The sequence below is a fragment of the Typopeltis vanoorti genome, chromosome 11, assembly GCF_054136105.1.
Source record: "Typopeltis vanoorti isolate ZY-2024b chromosome 11, IOZ_Tvanoo_1.0, whole genome shotgun sequence".
NCBI classification, from domain to species: Eukaryota; Metazoa; Arthropoda; class Arachnida; order Uropygi; family Thelyphonidae; genus Typopeltis; species Typopeltis vanoorti.
Window position 1 is genome coordinate 43,714,069 of NC_143559.1, and position 21,576 is coordinate 43,735,644.

Here is a 21,576-nt window from a genome sequence, read left to right on the forward strand (position 1 = left end):
TTTCACTTTAATAAATCAATGTCTGTTTGTATCGTAGCATTGTATCAAATTTGCTGCAGGCCACAGATAACTATACTACAAAAAAAGAGTACAGTTAGAAATTCACCGGGCTTCTCAAGATTGAATATAATTTGCTGTATTTCTTAAATATATGAAAAAAGCAGTGAACGAATGATTTTTAACAATTCAAGAAAAACCTGACGTGTATCGTCAGTCAACAATAAGACTTTCTTTTTTCTTCCTTTTTTACAGATATTGTTTACTCCTGTTTTACTTTGTTGTTGACCCGTTTATTTTAACAACAATACATCAATTATGCATTTATGAATCTTCTGTTGAGTTCTCCTGGAGGTCAATGATTTCAATAACGCTATTATTAGCAAAATGACAAAGTGTGTGAACGTTGATATGTACTAGCATATCCGTAAATCGGTAGCCTAGCCTTGAGAGAAGCATATTATTATCTATAACAGGTGATAAACCTCGCTGGAGAAATATTATTAAAATAGTTTAAAAGTTTTTGTTTGGAAAAATAAAATATTGCAAGCGAATGATAACTAATAATAAAGGGACACTCCCCGTTAATTTGTGTCCTAATTTAATCGTGCATGACGCATTTACTACTTCAGACACAGATCATTCTTAGTTGCGTATTCGATTGGTTGTGTGTGTACACAAAACGCACAGTTAAACGCGCATTTTAATTTAACAGACTTTTCAGAAGAATGAAACTTCAAAAGCAGGGGGAAAACCTTGAAATTAAAATAACTCAGAAGCTATTAGAAATACCCCAAAGCCGCCGGAGTTCATTTTCCAAAACAGACAAAAAAGTTATCAAATCAACAGCTTGTGAGTCTTGAATTCAAAAGTAAAACCGTATTTTTTGATAATTTCTACTACCTGCATTAGGAATATTAAATGGTATCCTGAGATAGAAAGGTGGGGATGGAATCGATCAGGGACTCAAATCCCCGGTGGTGGTCTATATCAAGTACAAACACAAAATCTTACATCACAATTGAGATTAATCTCAATTGTAAAAATATGAATTAATTCAAGGGTGAATTTTTTAAAAAATCGACAGAGAATATCTTCAGAACCAAGCATCGTCGCTAGTTACAATAATCAAAATTTTAGAAAAGATATATAATAAAAGCAAACTGAAGCGCAAAAATTAAACATCATTCATAAGGATCGGTTATTCGCAAATTCTCTTCATATTGCTAACTGAGCAGTTTCCTCACGAAGAGTCGGCGTTATAATTCTTTACGAAAACACACCCACACAAAATTTAAGTCTGAATTCCGCCTAGCTCTCTCTCTCGCTCTTAGCACCGAGAGCGAGAGAGAGAGAAAAATAAAATCTTTGTGCAAAGAGTGAATGTAGAATCTTTTTTCGGAATGAAAAAAGATTCTACATCACTTTAAAATTCAAGTTTTAAAACTAAGTATTATCATAAAGCTTCAGATGGAACTTTGAAGTCCAATATGAGATATTCATCTTATAGCGATATGATGACATCCCGAATGCTGTTTTAAGGCTTATATTATTACCTATTAAAATATCCATCCGCTTTAATTAGAAAATTAATCTGAAAAAAAAAAACATCGAGTTTCACAAATTTCTCCACTTTTAAAGATTCTCAAAATTCCTTGATTTATATGCTAAATGCCTCCAGTGGATATGCTCCAAAAAACTATTTGTTCTTGTGATTTATGTTTTAGAGTTCCTTCGTGTGGAAAGAGGCCATTTCCTATCCTGTAAGTTATAACCTATTTGAAATACATCCAAATTTTGTTTATAGTGATTCCCTCTCAGGTCCCACCCGCAACCTAGAAGTAATACAACATACAAACCTGGAAAACTTGCATTTCGACCTAAAAACTGCCCTACCCACAATGACCGTTTCATTACAGCGATGTATCTAATTTACAGTGTCGCTTTGTTTTAAGTCCAAACAAGTAAATAAACTCCCTCAACAAGTAAAATAAATATTAAGTCATGTGGGGTCACAATGTTCTTATCTAATCTGAAGAAATGAGTGCTTTCTTCTTTCTCCTCTTTATTTGTCTCTCACCAATGTTTTGCAAACTTGCGATACTCTATTGCATACTATGCATATCTTATGTCAAAATTAAAAAAAAAATAATAATTCATTGAGAAATTTAAAAAATATTTTCAAGGGAGAATATCATTTGGTGTAGCAAAGTCAATGCTATAAGCATAACAGTTTAATATACGGCAAAAAATGGGAGGGGGCTGCCATTTCGTGGCGAATTTTCTGGGTGCAACAAGGTTATCTTATCCACACCTTTTAAAGGTCCGCTTCAGAGCACGAAGAGCTTGTTTAAAATAGGTCAATAGTTGCACGTTCTTCTCGTGCGTGACGGCTATTTACTTAGTTTTTTTTTTTTTTTTCAATTTACTATTAAGGAATATTTAGATATTTCTGTTTATTTGAAAACCTATGTCTGTAACATTGAAAAAAAAAGCAAAATAAAAGAAAACTGGAGAATTTTACTTTATTAGAATTTTATTTTATTACAAAAGGACTATTGTAGTTGAGACATTTTCACTCACATACCTATCTAGTTTGTATCCGTAAGTTTCTTTCAGTAGATAATATCTTCTCAAACTGTCGCTATTTGGAATTAACACTGAAGCAACTACTCGTAAGGCTATGAGATCATAATGTTTTAATTATATGGGATCTCAAACACTGACACTGATTTCTTTCCTATCACTAAATTCTACCTGCGGAGGTAGCAAGATACAAAATAACACAGCAAATCTTAATAATCACTAAGTGGAGGGGGAGGAGCTCCTACTCACCAACCCTTTCTTCCATCTACTTTCCAAAACCGAGTTGTCGCTACCGATTTTCTCTCTCCCCCCCCCCCTCAATAGACAATACAGATTGTTCGGAAAACGGCAGTGTTAAACTTGACAAGCAGAATGATACATAATATTAATCATATTCGTAAGCACTGTTGCATAAGTATACAGTTGTCAGTCAACGGATCTAGAACGTGTCCTGAAAATATATCTCTCTCCCCAGTTCACTGCGCGCATTTATTAACGATAAAGCACACGATTGAGCAGTAAATTTGAAATGGTATAGCCGCTAAATACAGCGGACAAAAAAAACATAGAATCGAAATAATACACTCAAATATATCGAATATATTTATTTTCGATATCTATTCGACCGTATGTTTACTAAATATTGAATTATTTTTTTAATGTAAAATATATATTAAAATATATCGAATACGAAAAAAAAAATACTTGCACGGGATTTCTCCACCATTCCCGTTGAATCCATAAAATAAGTTACCTATTAACAAAATATTGCTATTATTTACTCAGATGCAATATCTTTACTCGGAAAATTGTCATTTTTACTATTAATGGCTATATGAGACCACTGAGAGCAGTGTGCTCTTGAGGATTCTGTGATCTGGGGTGATGCTATACAAGCTTTTCTTCCTTGCCTGGCCTGAGTTTCAACTCTGAACGAGTCTCAAAATCAATTTTATTAAAAAAAAAGTCTTATTTTATTGTATGCATGTAACATATATATCATAAATAATTTTTCATATGTGTATTGAAGACCCACCAACACAAGCTAATAGTACGCAATCGATGCAATAAGTAAAAGAGTGTTCCAGGTAGATGTACACATGACATTCAAAACAAAACAACAGCTCGGCTAGAGCTGGGAAAATATACAGAAGAGAGATAGTTATTATTTTGGAGTTACAGTAGAAGTAATAACGTAAGCCGTTTGTTAAATTGTTCTTATGACCGATGTGCCTGTTTCACTTTCAACTGAAAAGTTCTTATAAACATTCTTTCTGCCCTAGACGGGGATTCGAACCAAATGATGCATTTTCTGCATGGGAAAAACACTAATCCAAATCCACAGGTTGCGAGGATAAATGGCGAGTTGATGAGTAAATACGTTTCTGTGTTGTGCAGTGCATTCCAAAATGGACGTGCTGACCTGAACAGCGAATTTCACTCAAAAGAAAACATTACATTTAAATCCCACATTTCAAGTATAATCGCCCAGAAATTCAACAAATTAAGGAGGAAATGAACAGTTCACCTACGACAGCTCATGAACCCGTTCACAAGAACCTTGAATATATAAGGTATCGGTACTCCGGAAGTACCGATGCCTTCATGAGTACCTTTCTGTACCCAAAATGGGATGAAATCTCGGTTCACCACACTTGAGTCATAAGCGAATCCCATGACAGAAGAACCCACGCTCCCGGAAATTGCAAAAATCAAAACAGCCTTATCAACCAGAAAAATAAATCATACATAGTCTTTTGGGCAATGATCACCTTCCTACCCAGAGATGAGATAATCAATATAACCCGCTACTGAAACACACTGAACAAACTGCGGAAAGAGACTGGAAATGTTCACAAATGGTGTGCTAAATTTCGGCATCGAAGTTCTATAAACATAAACAATAATATTTCCATCGAAAGGAATCCTCATGTCTAGATACTGTGCAACAGTGTATTCACACGCAAGTGCCTTATAATAAGTTAGAATCACAGTATCATTACTAGTGTTAACATATTACTAGTGCTACCAATTGGCTAAAGGCGTGTCGGGACATTCGACAGCAGAGAAAGGTATGCTTCATAGCGTGGAATGTCCTGGTAGCCTTTGCACAGATCTCCTGTACTGTCAATAACATTAAACACTTGTTTTAAGGGTTCTGGTTTCAGCTTTTGAAATTTATTTAAACGCTGCCAATAATCCGAGCTTTAATTCAGTACCTTTCAGAGTTTTATAGACAAAAAATCGTGCTTTGTATTATAATTTATTGATATGTGGACTTTTTATTTATTCATCTGAGAACTATCCCATTCCTTGTATTAGCAAACTGCTAAAGGAGTCACACAGATTTAGGTATTCATGCGGGTTTGGTGTATTTCGCATCCACCCATTCGAATGACATCTCCAAGTCAAGTACATAAATCTGAGGATCGCATGTGTGTAGGTAGCATAGTCTTGCCTTACTCCCCGCAGTGAACTTTGTTCCCGATGCTTGCGGCTCTCTTAAAACCAAGAACAAGTAGTGAAAAGTGAGCTAGCTTACGATGTCAAATCTAGTGCCCCTTGTGTAATATGCAGGTAAGTAGTAATGAAGAGAAGCACCATTTCTGTACAAGAAAACTCCTTTTGGATTTCTGAATGTGTTCATTCATTCATGGAAAGTTTTAGTTATAATGATAAACAAACAATGACATTACTTCTTTAGCAGTTTAACTTCTACACTGAAGAGGGAAGTTGCAAAACCTATAGCATATGTATCTTGTGTGAATAAGAGCTTAAGGAGAAATCTGTCGTATTTTTAAACAGCTGGACGGTGTAGCCTTTGGAGGAAACACAGAATGACGAAAGCTGCTTCAAAGAAGAGAAGTCAATGGAATTAAAGAGGTGGAAGAGAAGTTGATTCGGTAGATCTGAAACTGAATAATAAATGGATGTTGACATGAGGCGGCTCGTGGTTGTACAAGTTTGGAGGAACGTTTAGAGAGGTGTCAGGCAGGTGAAGGAGCAGCGCCCATGAAAATACTTATACAAGACGCATTAAGGCAGAAAAAAAAGTTAGTGAGAGAGTAGTCCGAGTGCACCTGTGTGAGTGAGAGAGAAAAAAATCTATTTAACCGGACTGTCCTTTTTTTAAATATTGGTTATTGAGTGATGGCATACTTTTTTTGTGAAACAGTAGGCTCTGTAACATCAAATAAGAATTGGGAAACATATAACGTGCAAAGTGCCATCATCGTACAGAGCTATAAGAGAATTTCGGAAAGACTTTTTCAATGATTATTCAAATCTGTTTCTTCTTTAAGATATTATAAGTCAGAAGACTAAGTTTTTTTTCAAAGAAGCACATCAGATAAAACTATCACTATTATAACAATATGGTAGCTCTTTTCCCTATGCGATGACTCAACAAAAAAAAAGCATAATCGTGATACTCTGGCGAATACATTTCGGAATTCAATGATACTCATTGAAATTCCGAAGTATGTCCGATAGAATATTGTAAGTGCATTGAATTAATTTTTTTTTTCATGCGTTGTTTGACGTGATCAATGAATAAGAGTGGAAGTATTAGAAACGTGATCTTACATATCATTAATAGGCATGGTTTAGTATAATGTGGTTCTACGAGTTCAAATGGACGAATGAGATTTCTTTAAACTCCATCTGGAGAAGTTATGCCATATGCACTGGCAGACATTTTTAACTTCAAATTTTAACAATAACGAGTTAATAAGTTTTAACTTCAAATTTTCAATAAGTAGATCCGAAAAAAAATAATGTAATGTTCATACAAACAAGAGATATTTGAATCATTACGCTATTTAGGAGTTATATTAATATCTAAGTTGATATGGCAGCCCATCTCATTCATTTCTTAAAGCGATTGTTGGATTTGATGTTTGGTATAGTAAATCCTTGCTAACAAACATATAACTCAAATTCAATTCTGAAGTTGAATGCGAAAAGTGATTAGATCAATTTGTCCAGGCTTCCAGGTCTCAAAAATCCTTCTCTGTTGCTAGTTATATTTGAATGAGTTTGTGAGCAAGACAGAAGCAAACCTACTATTATCTCGTGCTAAAGATTATAATTAACTTGGCTTTTTCCGTCTACTTTTACTGCACATCGTGTACCCACTCCCGTCAGCGAAAGGTTGTAAGCATATAACGGCTGTTAACGATATACTATTGGGGGTGGGGGGAATGTTAACCATGCCAGACTTTTCAAAGCACAGTGTAATACACTACGGCCGCATAACGCAGTAAATAACATATTGCCAAAGTTTGTATTCCATTTATGGAATACGCATTTCTTTCTTATTGATATGAATCGCAAAAATATTCAGAAGCTCATGTTATGCATCTATTATCATTATACTTGGTAAAGAAAAATTTACCAATAGTTAACCAGCTATTCATTTTATGGTTTGGTTTATGCAATAAAATTAATTAGATTTTCGTGTGTTAATTTATATGCAGAATCAAAATGCACAGCGCAAACGAAAGACTTACCTAAAATAATTAAATTGTTATAATATCATTATGCATGACAATATTATTACAAATTATTCTACTGTATGCTTATGTTGTATTACATAGTTTATAAGATTAATATATAATGCAGCCCAATTTTCCCCATCCGTCCCTCAGGACCAGTTGAGCCTTCCAATGAGGAACTTCTTAAGTATTTTTGACTGTAGATCCGTGTGTGTGTGTTCACGGTCCGGTTTGCCTGTTCTGAAGGACGAAAAATCCGAGTTTCCGGGAGAAAAAAAAAACTTTATCTTCGTATGAGACCTGTAACTCACCTTTAGTCGAAAGAGACAAGATAAAGGTCCCTCACGTCATAGACGGGAATCGAACCCAGGTCGGAAAGACCTGGGTTCGATTCCCGTCTATACCGACTGAGCTACGGAGGCTCACAATTTCGCAATAAATAAAAAGAATGCCAAAATGCTTTGGCACTTGTCATAAGAAACGTTTTTTTTTTTAAGGTTTACATTATGTTTCCTGAGATTATTTATTCGTATTTAAGCTCAATAATTCTTTCTTTTAATTTATTAAACAGTAAAACAGATGGTAGTACAATAAGATCGCACAAATACTGATTTTCTTTGCAGTTGATCAACGTGGTTTCAAACTATCAATAAATGAATATTTGCAGCTATGAATTTTGTCAATTGCAGTTATGTAGTCTTAAATATTTAGGCCTACATAAGCATATGACTTCACATGCTGTAAGTTAACAAAACATATAGCACATGACATAAACGAATTTACTTCCCGAAGCTGAAGCATTGAACAATGAGTGAATAGCACATTTAAGTTATCTTCGCCATCAAAGCTTTAAAATGAGCAAAACGATAAAATCAAAGTGGTGATGATAATAATTATCAAAGATATAACTACGTGAGTTCATGTCAAAGCTTACTATGAATCCAACGAGGTGCAAAATAATAGTAGGCATTGTGAACGAGTAAGCAGCTGGGTCACTAGAAATTGTTAACAGCTACGCTTAACAAATGAATAGAGAAAAAAAAAAATTAAGTGAATTGACGCCTTTCAAGCCATTTACCATTTTTAAATGCATTTTTTTTATTCAAAGTTCATTCATGACGATCACGATATATTTCTAGTTATGAGGCCAGCTTTAAAAAAAATCTGAAAAAGGGCACCTCCTGTTGCTCGTCTTAAATAATGAAGTATAATGACCTTGTCGAGCAAGGTTGAATGTGTGTCGCACATCGCATCCGTTATAATGAATGAACGACGTAAAACTAACGCATTTAGCTTACATTTGAATAGAAAGACTATTCATGCAGATGACATAATTAAAGTTAACTGCTAGGTAGGCACAAAGGTCCATAAACAAACTCCAACACGGTTCGAATAGGATGACGTGAAATATGATAAACGGACAAAGTGCACACACGTATCAAATATACTTCAAGGCAGTACTTGGAACTAAATATAAAATATAATCTATCCAAGCAAAATCATTTTCACTACGTAAGACAAGGTGTTAAAATGTTAGTTAGTAGTTAAAATATGTCAGTGTCGCTGAGGTCCTATAAGTATGAATTTTACAGTTTCTTCTGGGAATATAAAACTTCAGAGAAGAGGTGCAACGTGTGTTTACGCACGTAAGACAAAGTCAATTCCGGTTTAGACACTTCTGTATTATAATACTCTACCTTGAAGTTTTGAATTGGCCAGGTACAACTAATCAAACAACCACCCTCTTTTTGTTCACAAACGACTCCACTGTCCTTGAGTGAAGAGAATATTTGCCTTTGAAATGAGCTGCTTTCTTGTGACGAATTGCAGTTAAAGTGACTAACAACCGTTTGTAAAATCCTCCAATTAAAAAAAAAAATAAATAAACACTCGTTTTGCAAACATGAAATGTCGAATCAAATTAAATAGAAGCCGTTGCGAAGCGCAGAACTGTCTCTATTGTTAAGCCAAGAATATTATAATCTTCCAACCCACTCACCTATGGATATACCAACATATTACAGCTTTACCATCTTTGGTGAGCCACCTTATGGTAATGTATATTTCAAAACATTAGAGCTACACTGGTAGCGAAATGCTAATTGATTTATCCCCCCCCCAAGTTCTGTAATGCATTAACTAGGCGTTAGATGATACCATATCAGAATAAAAACTATACTTTAAATATTAGTACAAATATAATTTATTGCATACATTTTTGGTCTCAACGTGCATGTACGTGTTGTATATTTACATCTCTTACGTATCATTACGTGGCTTCAAGACAATGATCAAAGTCAAACTGCATGCATGTCATTCGCTTATGATTGCGTGCGTGAATGAAGTAACAGTTTTTCTGTGTGTTTCTTATATTTGGGTCACGGGCTTTTCCTCTCTCTCTAAGCTTTGTCATACGCATGCAAAAATTACACTTACCATTCTAAAAGAAATAGGAGGCGTATTAATTCCACGAATTATAAACCTGGTCCAAATCCGTGCTTCCCTATTAATTGGCTAAACGTATAAGTATCTTTTCTCATGCAAAGCAACACAATAATGCAAGAGGTATCAAGTGTTTCCCTCACACTATACAGGAAACATTTGTAATTTGGCGTATTTAGGTTAGCTCACAAAATATTACATTTGTGTATGAATAAAACAAAGATGGGCGTGACATCCCCGCAAGCATCGAATCCAGTGACAATGCACACAGACTCAAGTTTGGTCATTTGTTTCGCCAACCCAAGCAGGAAAAGTAATTTTCTTTCCTTCAGCAAATTACTGAATAGTATACGGTTTAATTAAATCATTGCATGTTATAAACAAAACTGGAAATCTCATTTTTATTATTAAGAAACATTAAAAAAATATCACCCAAATGAAACTTATTTTTTAGGATAATTCGTCGAGCGCTGATCAATGAACCATAATTAACAGAATGGTTAATTATTGTCCATTGAGTCCAGATAACCTGATCCAGACTTGCCTCTGATTTTAATTTCTTTCTTTGCACGCACCGAGCTCATTAAAACAGTATTTTTTTATAACCAGTTAACGATACTTATAATCAAAAGTAATGAGCCGTATCACCAGTACGTGTTTTTTTTTTTTTTTTTGTACATAGCACTTAATTAAAACTCATCCATTCAATCGTCGCGAAATCATTTCCCAAGACGTAGTCTTGGTAAACAATTAACCAACGAATGTCTCTTTTTGGAGGGTGCAAATGGAGAGCATTTAACTACTTGTACTATCTGCAGGAAGTACACACCATGAAGAAGCAGATTCTAAGCCACTAGCGAACTTCGGTCATTTTGCGATTTGAACATCCTGCGTGTGCAGCTGCACTTTATTCACTAATGTTTTCGAGACTGAGGAAAGAATGGTGAGCAGGTGAAAATCCTCATGCAACTTGAGAACAATGGTTTTCGGTCAATGTACAGACTTCTTGGGAACGAATTATTCAGGCCATGCACATTCAAAAAATGTTTTAGTGGTAAGCATATCTTACTGTTTCTGCAAAATGAACCACCGGACCTTTTGGAGAATGTTCATTTATTGACATGACGGACTTTTCATTTTCCCCCCAACAGATTTTCAATTATCGGAATGGCCACTATCTCCACCGCTCACTGGTCAATCCAGTCCTTATTTTTAATGGGTCAGATCGCCCCACTTAACTCTTCAGCATATTATGTCCGAGATCATGTGAATGCATCATAGTACATCTAAAATATTAACGAACTGAATCGGAGAATTTTGGACGCTGCACAGTGCATTCCAAATGACCAACGACATTACTCAAGCATCACGGGAGCAACTATTATAAGAGCTTTATTGATGTTTATATTTTCAAATACCTGATTTTTCAACTTAAGCTAAATTTTAACCTGACATTACTATTTGTGTACACACTAAACTGTCCACTCATGTGCCTAAGAAGAAGAAGAAGAAGTAGACTATAAGCCACGAAAAGTGAGCATCGGTTGATTCCAAGAAGCATTTATAGGACGCTTTTAGCGATGATGCTTCTGTGAATCAACCGATGCTCACTTTTTGTGGATTAAAAGTTATTTACGATGTCGTTACTCATCTCTCTGTGTTATGCTGTTCCGATCCGAATTATAAACTGTTTATAACAATTATTTATTTTAATAATGAAAGATAAAATTCAAAATATGGATGGTGTTGCTTGCAGCGTAAAGAAGACGAGTGAACCTACTACATTACATACTAACATTAAAATGATTAAATTTAGCGCCGGTGGTGTAGGATACACTGATAGCTCGCAGGGTAAACTTACTGTAATAACAGTCGTTACGAACAAAGATAAAGGTCTTAATGTAGTGAAAAGTTCACTAGAGAAGCTCACACTGCGGTCAGGAATGTTTTATATACAGGCATACCCCTGTCATACGACACGTTAGGTTCCAGACCAATGTCTGGAAATGCGCGTGTGATCTGTCGACACGGATGTACGAACTACACCTATGCTAAGTCTCCGTGGAAAAATTTTAAATCCTTTACGAAAGAAAAAAAAAAAGTAGTACACTGCCATTTGAAAGAACTACTGACAAACAACATTCTGTCAGCTTCTTACACTACTTTTCGATAACAGAACTGGTGGTGAATGAATTTTCGGTACGCCAGCCTATTGCGAATAAACGTGCCAGCAGAGCTTCAGTACTACATGCAGCGGGACATTTCGGGTGCCCAATATTAAACTCACTTATGTCTTATATCATACATAACTTATCTGCCTACCTGCTTTATATAACCGGAAATTAAACTTACAACGCACACTGTCGAAGCAGCGGATTTTATGAAAGAAATGATTCACCTATAAAATACCATCCCGTGTGTGTATATCCTGTATCCAACAGCGATCTGTCAACATAGGCGTAGTTTGTACATCCATGCTTAGTGTCCATGGAAAAATTTTAAATCCTTTACAAAAAAGAAAAAAAAAAGGAAAGAAATGCTAAGCATCACAGAAAGCGTAATTTTAATCTCAGCAAATTTGAAAAGCTTCCATATTAAACAAACAAACAAAAAAAAAGACGAGGAGAATGTCATAAATCAACAGTCAGAAAGAATAAAAAAGATGAGAAAAAGAATAACAAGCGAGAAAAAAAAAATTAACTCCAAGCGGAAATTAAGAAAAGAAGTCGTTGTTGTTGATATGAATATTAAAAAGAGAAAGAAAAAAGGAAAACACTCTGCTAAAGACAGACAAAACATTTGGTAGAAGAAGATCATCTACCAAAATAAATTTGCTGCAGTTAACAAAACCATATCGTTATAGAAAATGGTGGTAGAGTCATAGAAACTAATTTGATCATTAGAGTTGTCAGGTTAGGATCTCGTGTGTGGATTTTTATTATCTTCTTTTTTTTAAATATCATTCTCACACCATATAGAGAAGTCTATATGCAGCGTATGAGAAGAGGTCAAGAAAAAACATATCTGGTGATATTCCATTTGAAGAGCTGGAGATAGTCTTTGGGGAAATACTTCATGGAGAAGCATGCTCCACAGACCCGAGGTAGATGGAATGATAAATGGAAGCAGCAGCTTTGGTAAGTCAGCCATTCAACTGTAAAAGGCTGCTGCTGGGCAGTAGTAGGTTTCACAGAAATGGGAGGCATGATGGCTGCCAGTTTTCTGCTGAACAGCGTCTACTGAAATATTTGTAAAAGAGAGGATGAGGAAAAGACTAACTGCGAAACTGTGGCTAAAAAGTGAGGGAGATGAATTAGCCGAACTGTTCTCTTAGAGCAGCAAGAAGTTTTTCAGAGGCATCATCCTAGGATGCAATATTTGAAATTCGGTGGATTTGGCGATTTGCAAAAGATTTAGCTGGAGGGATATAAATTAACATCAGAAACGAAAAAAGGAATGTGAAGTTTTTTTTTTTTTTTGAAGTTGGGGATGCTATAATAGAAACGATATGTTTGTGTCAGGAAAGACTAAGTATCAGTCCGAGAAGAGCAGTATGGTCTTGCCTGTTAAGCTGAGCATTAACAACAGTAAGGGGAGAAGAAATAAGATTTTTTTTTTGCAAGAAAAAAAGACAAAATCGTGTTCTGGGAGCACTGAAGGTGACTAGATTGTCATAACCTCATTGAAGGATACGGAGATCAAAGCTTAGGGCACATTGCAGATGATCTTGAAGCGTGAGAGGTTTGAGCACTTCAAGGTTTATGGTAGGGAAAATACCAGCAGAACTGTGGAATGGGTTTGAAATCAGGGAAAGTTGCTTATGCATATGAAGATGAGGGTGGGTGAAATAACAGAGCCCTGAGGTACACTTACATTAATGGGAAAAGCTGGACAGAGAACGATCCGATAAAATACTTGTCATTTCACGAACCATTGAGGTTCTTTAGCTGTGAACCTCACAACCGCGACCGTCTTGAGGATAAGGTGGTTGCTCCTTATGCCTCCCGGTGTTCTGTCAATGCTTGTGTTTATGGGGCCAGTTTGCCTGTTCTGGGGGAAGAAAAACCCAAGTTTCCGGTTGAAACTCCCCCTACCACCGTATGAAACCGGCTAACTCACCTTTAGTCGAAAGAGACCAGAAAAAGGTTCCTCACGTCACTTACGGGAATCGAACGCAGGTCTTTCCGACCAAAGGGCTTCGTCTATACTGACAGCTACGGAGGCTCTCCTATAAAAATAAAAATAAAATAAAAAACTAGCTATCCAATTACAAAAGGTGGAAGGTAGACTATACGATGGCAATTTGCTGAGAAGTCCACGCATATTATATGCCTAGAACATGTCATGTACATCAAGTTTCTTCAAACCTTTTTCATAGCAAGTTCCAGAGGGGAGTGATGTAGATGAGGAGATCCACTGTGAATCTTAACAGGCGGAATCCACATTGGTGATTACGGCTTAATTGAAAGTTCTCCGGGTATTGTAGAAGTTGGCTGCTGATTATCTTCTCCGTGAGTTTAGACATAAGGGGAGGAATAGGACGATGGTTTGATGGTAGGCACTTTTTTTTTTTTAAATTGGCTGTATATGGGCTTGCATCCATGTTATGGAGTGGATGATAGCCGAGTATAATAGTGAACACAATAAGTGGTATATTATCAGGACCAGAAGCTTTACGAGTGATTTATTGCTAATGCAAAACATGAACGTGGTAATGTAGCATACTCGTATAAGCATTATATAGGCCAAATTAAATAATACATGGCAATTCTAAACAAGACCCTCCGGTTATTGTATAAGATACTGCTGATGTAAATAATTGTTTATAATTGCCGGACTACTGTAATTTCTTATTTTGAAGGTTCGAAAAAGGTCGATGTCATTTAAGCTCTTGTAGTATACACTAACAAGAATATTAGGGTCAAGAGCAGCGCGATGAAAAATAATACAAAGTGAGTCATACTAAGTGCCAACCGGTTTTGAAACCTACACATGTGTGGTGTACATAATTTTGTCAAAAAAAAAAAGTACAACCAAGGTAAATTTATTGTTGGGATAGTAGAGAAATCTGTTGTGATGACCGGAGGTACGTAATAACTGATATTTTTAGAATAAAGGAGAAAAATACGTTAAAATCAAGACTGACTGCAAATGAGTTCATACCATTGACTATTTCGGTTTGTTTAGTCACAAATAATTTTACTAATTAGAGCATATTAAATACAGAAATTATTACTGTATAGAAAACTGCATTGCTAAACAGAGTTGTGTCATAAGTGTACTTCAAAGTGGTCAGGTCAATTTTAATTAAGAGGTGAAATATCAGTGAAAAACGTCTCTGACCTTCTGTTCGAGATTCGACTAATTAAAGATACTCACCCCCCCCCCCCAAAAAAAAAAAAAACTGCTCTCATCTGTGTAAGCCGGTACTGATACTAATTAGCACAGTTAATCATGTCATCCTGGATATGAGATTGTCATATATTTGACATACTTGAATCACCGTATAAAATAGGAAGGAAAATCAGAGAACACAAGGGGGAAAAAATCCAAATATTTGAAATAGAGATTACAGGGAAAGGTTTCAATACCTAGCGATAAAGTCACCGACCTCTTCGGGACTAAAAGAGCGATATCGCTGTTCCAGGATTAAAAACACTTACGATTGAGCAACGTGCTAATCATTTCCATACATCTTCGCTGATGCATGAATAGATTCGACAGTGTACCAATTTGGTCCTCGTCGATGGTGTTTCTAATTAGTGATACCCGAACTTTACCTGTCGCTACCGCTGACACCTGGGAGAAGGAAAAAATATGTACACTGAATTAATGAGTATATATAAAAAAGCATTAAATAAATAAATATATTTTCCCCTTATGGTCTCTCACGTCCAGTTAATATTTCAAGTTGCTATTTGAATATCACAGCCATATATGTATGTGCACCACTGTAGTAGACAATAGAGCCTAACGGTTTTTCAGAATGCGTGACAAAGAAATCACGTTTAAAATATCGAGTTCACATCCGTGTTCGCTGATGAATTCAAAGAGAATTTAAGACTCTGGTTTCGAAACCACAGGCTCATTGTGTATATTAGTCAAAGATTTTAAAGAATAGGTACATGAAAAGAACCTACTGAGATACGGTTCTCGTGCATTTTACTGTTGCTAAAGAGGAAAAAAAAAATAGAAGAGCAATAAAGAGTAATCTTTATAAATATTGTAAAGCACTCGAGATAATATTAACATAATAGCTTGGTAGTGGGTAAGAGACCAGCGAGATAAGTTCTTATCAAATTATTTCTGCGTATTAGCCATTGTGGCTATCTTGTGTGATGCAAGGTCAACGGCAGTGTCGTGAGGTTTACCGCACAATCATCTAATTCGGCTTTGTGTCCCTTACAGGGCGTGTCTAGAGATACCTCGGTAACACACATACTGACCTGACGACCTTCGGAGTTAATAATCGGTAAGCACTAGGTGGGCAAACTTGAAATAAGATTGCCAGTGATAGGAAAAATACCTCATGATGCTTTTGTATAGGGCTAATTCCGCTGACAAATAGAACCCGTCACAGAATGGGAGCAAAGCCCAGCATCTGATGGAACAGGCATTTCGAAGTGTAAACAAGAACCGTAGTTTTCGACAGGGATGCAGAATGTTACTAAATACAACTCTGGTAAGAATTTAATAAAAGGTAATCAGTTGAATGAAACGTAACAGGAAAGAAGACCTAGTACAGCAAATGAATTAGAACTGAAGTCAAAAATCACTCGTTCATCAACCTCTAATTTTATTTATTTATTGCATATATTCCAGAGCTTCACAGATCACAGTAATTGCCAGTTTAAAATGAATACCAAGTGTAGCGATAGTTTTTTTTTTTTTTAATTATGTAAAAACACTTTTTTTCCAGCCGAAAAAATAAACGAAAAACTTTACATCGATTTCCGGTGGACCGTATTATTCAATGGTTTCAAAAAAAACTAGAAATAATTGCAAAAGTGAATGTCAACTAGTAGGATAAAAAAAAACCCGCATATCACTATATGATATTTATATTTTAAACAATTCGACAGCGTGCCGCAGACAGGTTTAAGGAAGTGGTTACTTAACGTGCTATTGAACCGATCTCCCAGGGTATTACGGCTATTAATCATCACCTGAGTATACCCTCCCCCCCTCCCAACACTCCCAGATTGGGATATTCTACTCACACTGATTCTTCTTTGCAACCAATACTTAGAGGATCCGAAAGAATGTAACTCGGATGAACCTGAATTAAACAGCTATGAGCATAAATGAAAGAAAGTTAACTAATATAACTGAAAGAAAGCTAACACTTTTCCCCAACTACGTGTGTGGGATTTAAGAAAAAAAAAAAAAAATACAGGTAAAGAAGACACAAAAACTGCGAACGAAATTCGAATCTTGACCATTATTATATTGCATAGCTACTTGTATGCACATTTCTATATTTTTTTTTTATGCAATGCAACAATATTTGGAAATATCAGAACAGCTGCATGACTGTGTTTTTCTATACAAAAATTCCGCAAATCAATTAATTACCGTGCACGTGATCCCTTTTCCCACGAACAATTGATTTAGATTTTATCTCCCGTCAACTCAGGAAGGCTCGTTTTTTTTTTTTTAATAAGCATTTTACCCTGGTCCGTTCCGACAGATGTTTTATTTCATATTGTGGAATGAATAGAGCAGAAAGCTTTATATGGGAATGAATTAAGCAGGCGGAGTGAAGGAAGTCAAGTTTTCGGTTTGGATTCACGTCTAGTTTATGCAGATTATGAAGCGCAATCGTCCCTGCATGACCGTTAAATGTGGGACTTCAAGGTCACTTACTTCGGCAGCTTGCTGGGGGAAAACACACAACAACCGTACGGTCCGCAATGAAGTGGTGCAAAAGTACAAACAAGAAAAAAAAAAACGCATAGTGGTGTAAAAATTAGCTTTTTTTTTTTTTATCGTGTCAACGAAACAAACTCAGAACATATTGCAAGCTTCAAATCTTATCGTAATCAGCTGCACATTTATCAACATTAATTTATAAATTACATAAAAATATTGTTGAATTTCAGAAAATTAACAATTTAGGTAACCACAACTCGAACTGACCGAACTTAACAAATCCTTCTCTTGGGAGAGTAGTTTTTAATATATTGGATACTGTAACAACAAACATGAATATTTTGCACGTAAAAATAACAAGTAATTGCGCAGCTAAAGCATTTTTTTTTCATATCGCGCAATGAGTCAATCAGTTTTTGTGCGTACAACATTTTCATTAAGAATGATTTATCGGTTTTCGTGTGCACGCGCAAAGCAACCACTTATTTATCGTTTTTGTCGTTGTCTGGTACCAGGGTCGGAAGATCTGTGAACCTTCACTTTATCCGCGTGATCATCGAAGGCCATTTTGCGCTTTTATTATATCTTTATGTATGAATTGATATCGCCTATAATCTTTGAAATGGCAGATGTTGTAATGCAAAAATGTTAAAGTACGTTTACCTTGGGGAAATCAACCGAATGTGGCTCAAACACCTGTTTCCAGGTGGTCTGAAAACTTTCACTCGCTCTTCCTCTTATCCAGAGTTTTTCTGATGCCAGTACACTCAGCTCCATCATTCTTCTTCAATTTGACATACCTTCCGGTGGTAAACATTCCAAGCTTCAAGATCGTTCATAATTAATGCCTTAAATACTGTTCTGCTTACCTTCTCAAGCAGTGAGGGCAGCATAGTGAACTTCAACGTTACCATTATACAGTTCTGATTTTTGCAAAAAAAGAATATTACTTTACTTCCACTTAGTTTTGGTCATACTCAGATGTTCAGTCAAGATCAAATTTTCCTTCTTGGGTTGGCATTAAGCTTCTAGCTCTTTTTGGCACAAATACACCCATAACCTCTTCGCCTCCAAAAACAAGGAAAAGCTATTAATCCCATAAAAATTGCCCAATTAAAACTGTTTTCATTGGAATGGTGCACCAGGAACTTTCTGAAAAGCTGTGCTATAGAAAAGATAATCCAGTTAACATCTGATCACGTTCTCATAGATGTTCTGTGAATATGAATTTCCATCATTCCTCCAAGCATATAAAAATGGTGTTTCATTCTACTTCCTTTGTTCTTTGGAAGAACAATTTGTCAAGAACAACCTCCAGCTGTTCAAGAAAAACATCAGTAAGGTTCGATCATTCTTAACCACTTGTCTACATACTGTATTGATGTGATGTGCAATGCAACCGCTCATGTGTGAGAGTAATATATGAGATGCCAATATGCGATAATTGTTTGCAAACATCCATACATGCAGGCGGGAAAAAATAGCTCTCTGAAATGTGAAGCAATGTCATGAGCCAATGCACGATTCTTAGGCTTGAAAACAGGAAAAAAATAGCATAATGAACTTATCACATTTCCATAAAATATCCTAGTGTGGTCGCGGTAACTCCAGTATGCCTTTACTTTATATTTACACAAAAATAATACCCCCATGTTCAATGATGCTAATTACGTAATATCCAGTTAAACTTAAAATTTTCTCAATAATGTCGCAGGAATGAGTAATTAGTACAATATCTGAATATCATACTGAGAACAATGAATTATACATGCAAGAGTCATTTGAATTTCTGATATTGAAATACCTATGATAATGAGAAAATGAAGCAGCCACTTGGTCATTTATTTTTCCTAAGCTATCAACAATTCAAATTTATCTCTACACGTGCATACAGCTGACAACTAGGACAAATCCCGAGAATCTAAGAATCATTAACAAAGATTGTAAGTGGCGATTGAGTTATAGTCCACAATACACTAGTTGAATTTCTTGCTCTTATTCACAATAAAAGCAAGAAATTCAACTCGTAGGGCTACAGAATGTTTATCTACAAGATTTTCGCCTTTGCAGAATCTAGCATTATACATTGTTGCACTTGTTAAGAAGTGGCATAAAAATACTCACCTTACGATTGCCGCTGATTAACCCCTCAATCAAACACTGCCGCTCTAGTGAACGCAACCAGCAACCATGCCAACTACGTTCCAGGTTGGCGGCCACGCGCCGTATTCGCTCAGCTTCTCTAGGAGTCACGGGAGGTTGGCCATCAACAGTGCTGCCCTCTAGTCGGTCACACAACCTCAGTAGAGCAGAAATGGAGCTGCTGTGCGACTCAATGTCCTTTTGCAATACCTGCGGAACAAAGAACTTCCCATTACAAAGCGTCCGTAGTGCTGCTTAATACACTAACAATAATAAACTTTGGTATTTGTACAATTTTCAACGAATATTATTTCTAAGAACTGACATTTCTTGATAATCCTTCCAAAAATATGTCTGCACAGGAACAAACGAAAGGGAATTTCTTTTTAAAATAACTTAGTTCCAGAAACGTATACACTAAATCTGTCTAACAGCGAAAGTGTAATGGATAGATGCATTTAAAGCCGGAATATTGAGATGTAAAACTACTGGAAAAACAAGAAGGCAAAAGTGCACAAAAGAATTCTATATACCATTGCTGCGAAGTGCACAGAGATTTCAAAAGTTCTCTATTGTGCGTTTCAAGTTCCTTTCCACCTGTCTGAGCTAAGTATGTTATTAAGTTATTTAATAGCAAGGTCGACGAACTCATTAAAACTTACCGACTATGTGAAATGACTGATCTCATAAATAAGCGATCCTCTCGTATAACATATCACTCCTACCAAATAGAACTTTAAACCCAAAGCACAATAAGTTTAAACGCAAGAAAAATTTCACTACTAGATACTAAATGGAAAATACTAAATGTCAAGTGGGAGATAGGATAATGATCTGCAACATTATCCAGGGGTTGCAATAAATATCCAAAGAACGAATCCTTTTTGGTTCTCAGACAATTATTCTGGAGTGAAACGAATTTTTTTTTTTTTTTTTTTTTTTTTTGTGTAAATATATTTCTACCCTACTGACACAATTGATGTGCAGATTCTGGGATATCTATCTTTGAGAATTTAATCCAGAGGAGCGAGATTTTTTTTTTCCTACGCTTCGACAAACCGTTCTGGTTAGGAGAAAAAAAAAATCACTCTAAAAAAATAATGCACCGTCTAAAGACACACACACAGAGCTCATATCTTCTCTATAAATAAAACTTTTATTTCCATTTTGTTTAATAAATTTATATGATCAACTTTTTTTTCGTTGTTCATAGTAACCATAAATAAATATTTTTGTCAGATTTTTTTCCCTATCAAAAATTTTTAATTAATTCAGAATGGTCAATAAATAAAGAAATAAACACACATAAATAAATAGTTTTTTTTCTTTTTTAGATGGAGCATTAGCTTCTGGAGTACAATTTTTTGCTCTGACCCGGAAATATATATTCAGAGGAACAAGTAAATTGTTCCAATCCGGTTAGCTATCCGGATAGATTAAAAAAAAATCATGATAAAAAAATTCTATCCGGGATTATTAATTCGTGCGATTATAAAAAAAAAGTTCCTTTTGAAATGTTCCGAGCGGAAGTTTTTTTTTTTTTCAAAACCATTTCAACCTCTGGTATCTGAATTGAAGAGACCAACTGTTAAAAAAAAAAAAAAAAAAGCGGGGGGGGGATATCACTTTTTAAAATATATTCACCTGACTAATGCAAAATATGTATACATCTGAATTACAAAAATGCATAAATAGAAAATTCCATGTTTGTTAGATAAACTTGCATCACATAATGATAGAAATGAATTAGGAAGTGACATTATATGCGGTATTAACTATTAATAAATGTAAGGCATCAAGAATAAACACGACTTTGATTTGACACGATTTTAATTTGGCAGTTATTTAGAAATTTCGATGCAATTTTCAATAAAACAAAACTGACAGTTCAATTGATGAAGTATTACTGAAAATGAACAAGAAGTTCTCCACTTACATCAAAAATGGGCAAAGTTAAAATTTAAAGTCGTTTCCGCGATAGATCCATTAAAATCTTAGACATATCGACTGAGTTGGTAATATTTTCTTCCTTAAAAAAAAG

The 21,576-nt window shown here is 35.5% G+C and overlaps 1 protein-coding gene across 1 annotated transcript in view; it reads right to left on the bottom strand.

Moving 5' to 3' along the window:
* Nucleotides 1-21,576, bottom strand: part of LOC150101479 (uncharacterized) — a 599,391-nt gene that overhangs the window by 230,354 nt on the left and 347,461 nt on the right. The window contains exon 7 of the mRNA XM_090400199.1: nucleotides 19,518-19,745. Coding sequence (XP_090256325.1) covers nucleotides 19,518-19,745 — 228 coding nt within the window. The remainder of the gene's footprint in view (nucleotides 1-19,517; nucleotides 19,746-21,576) is intronic.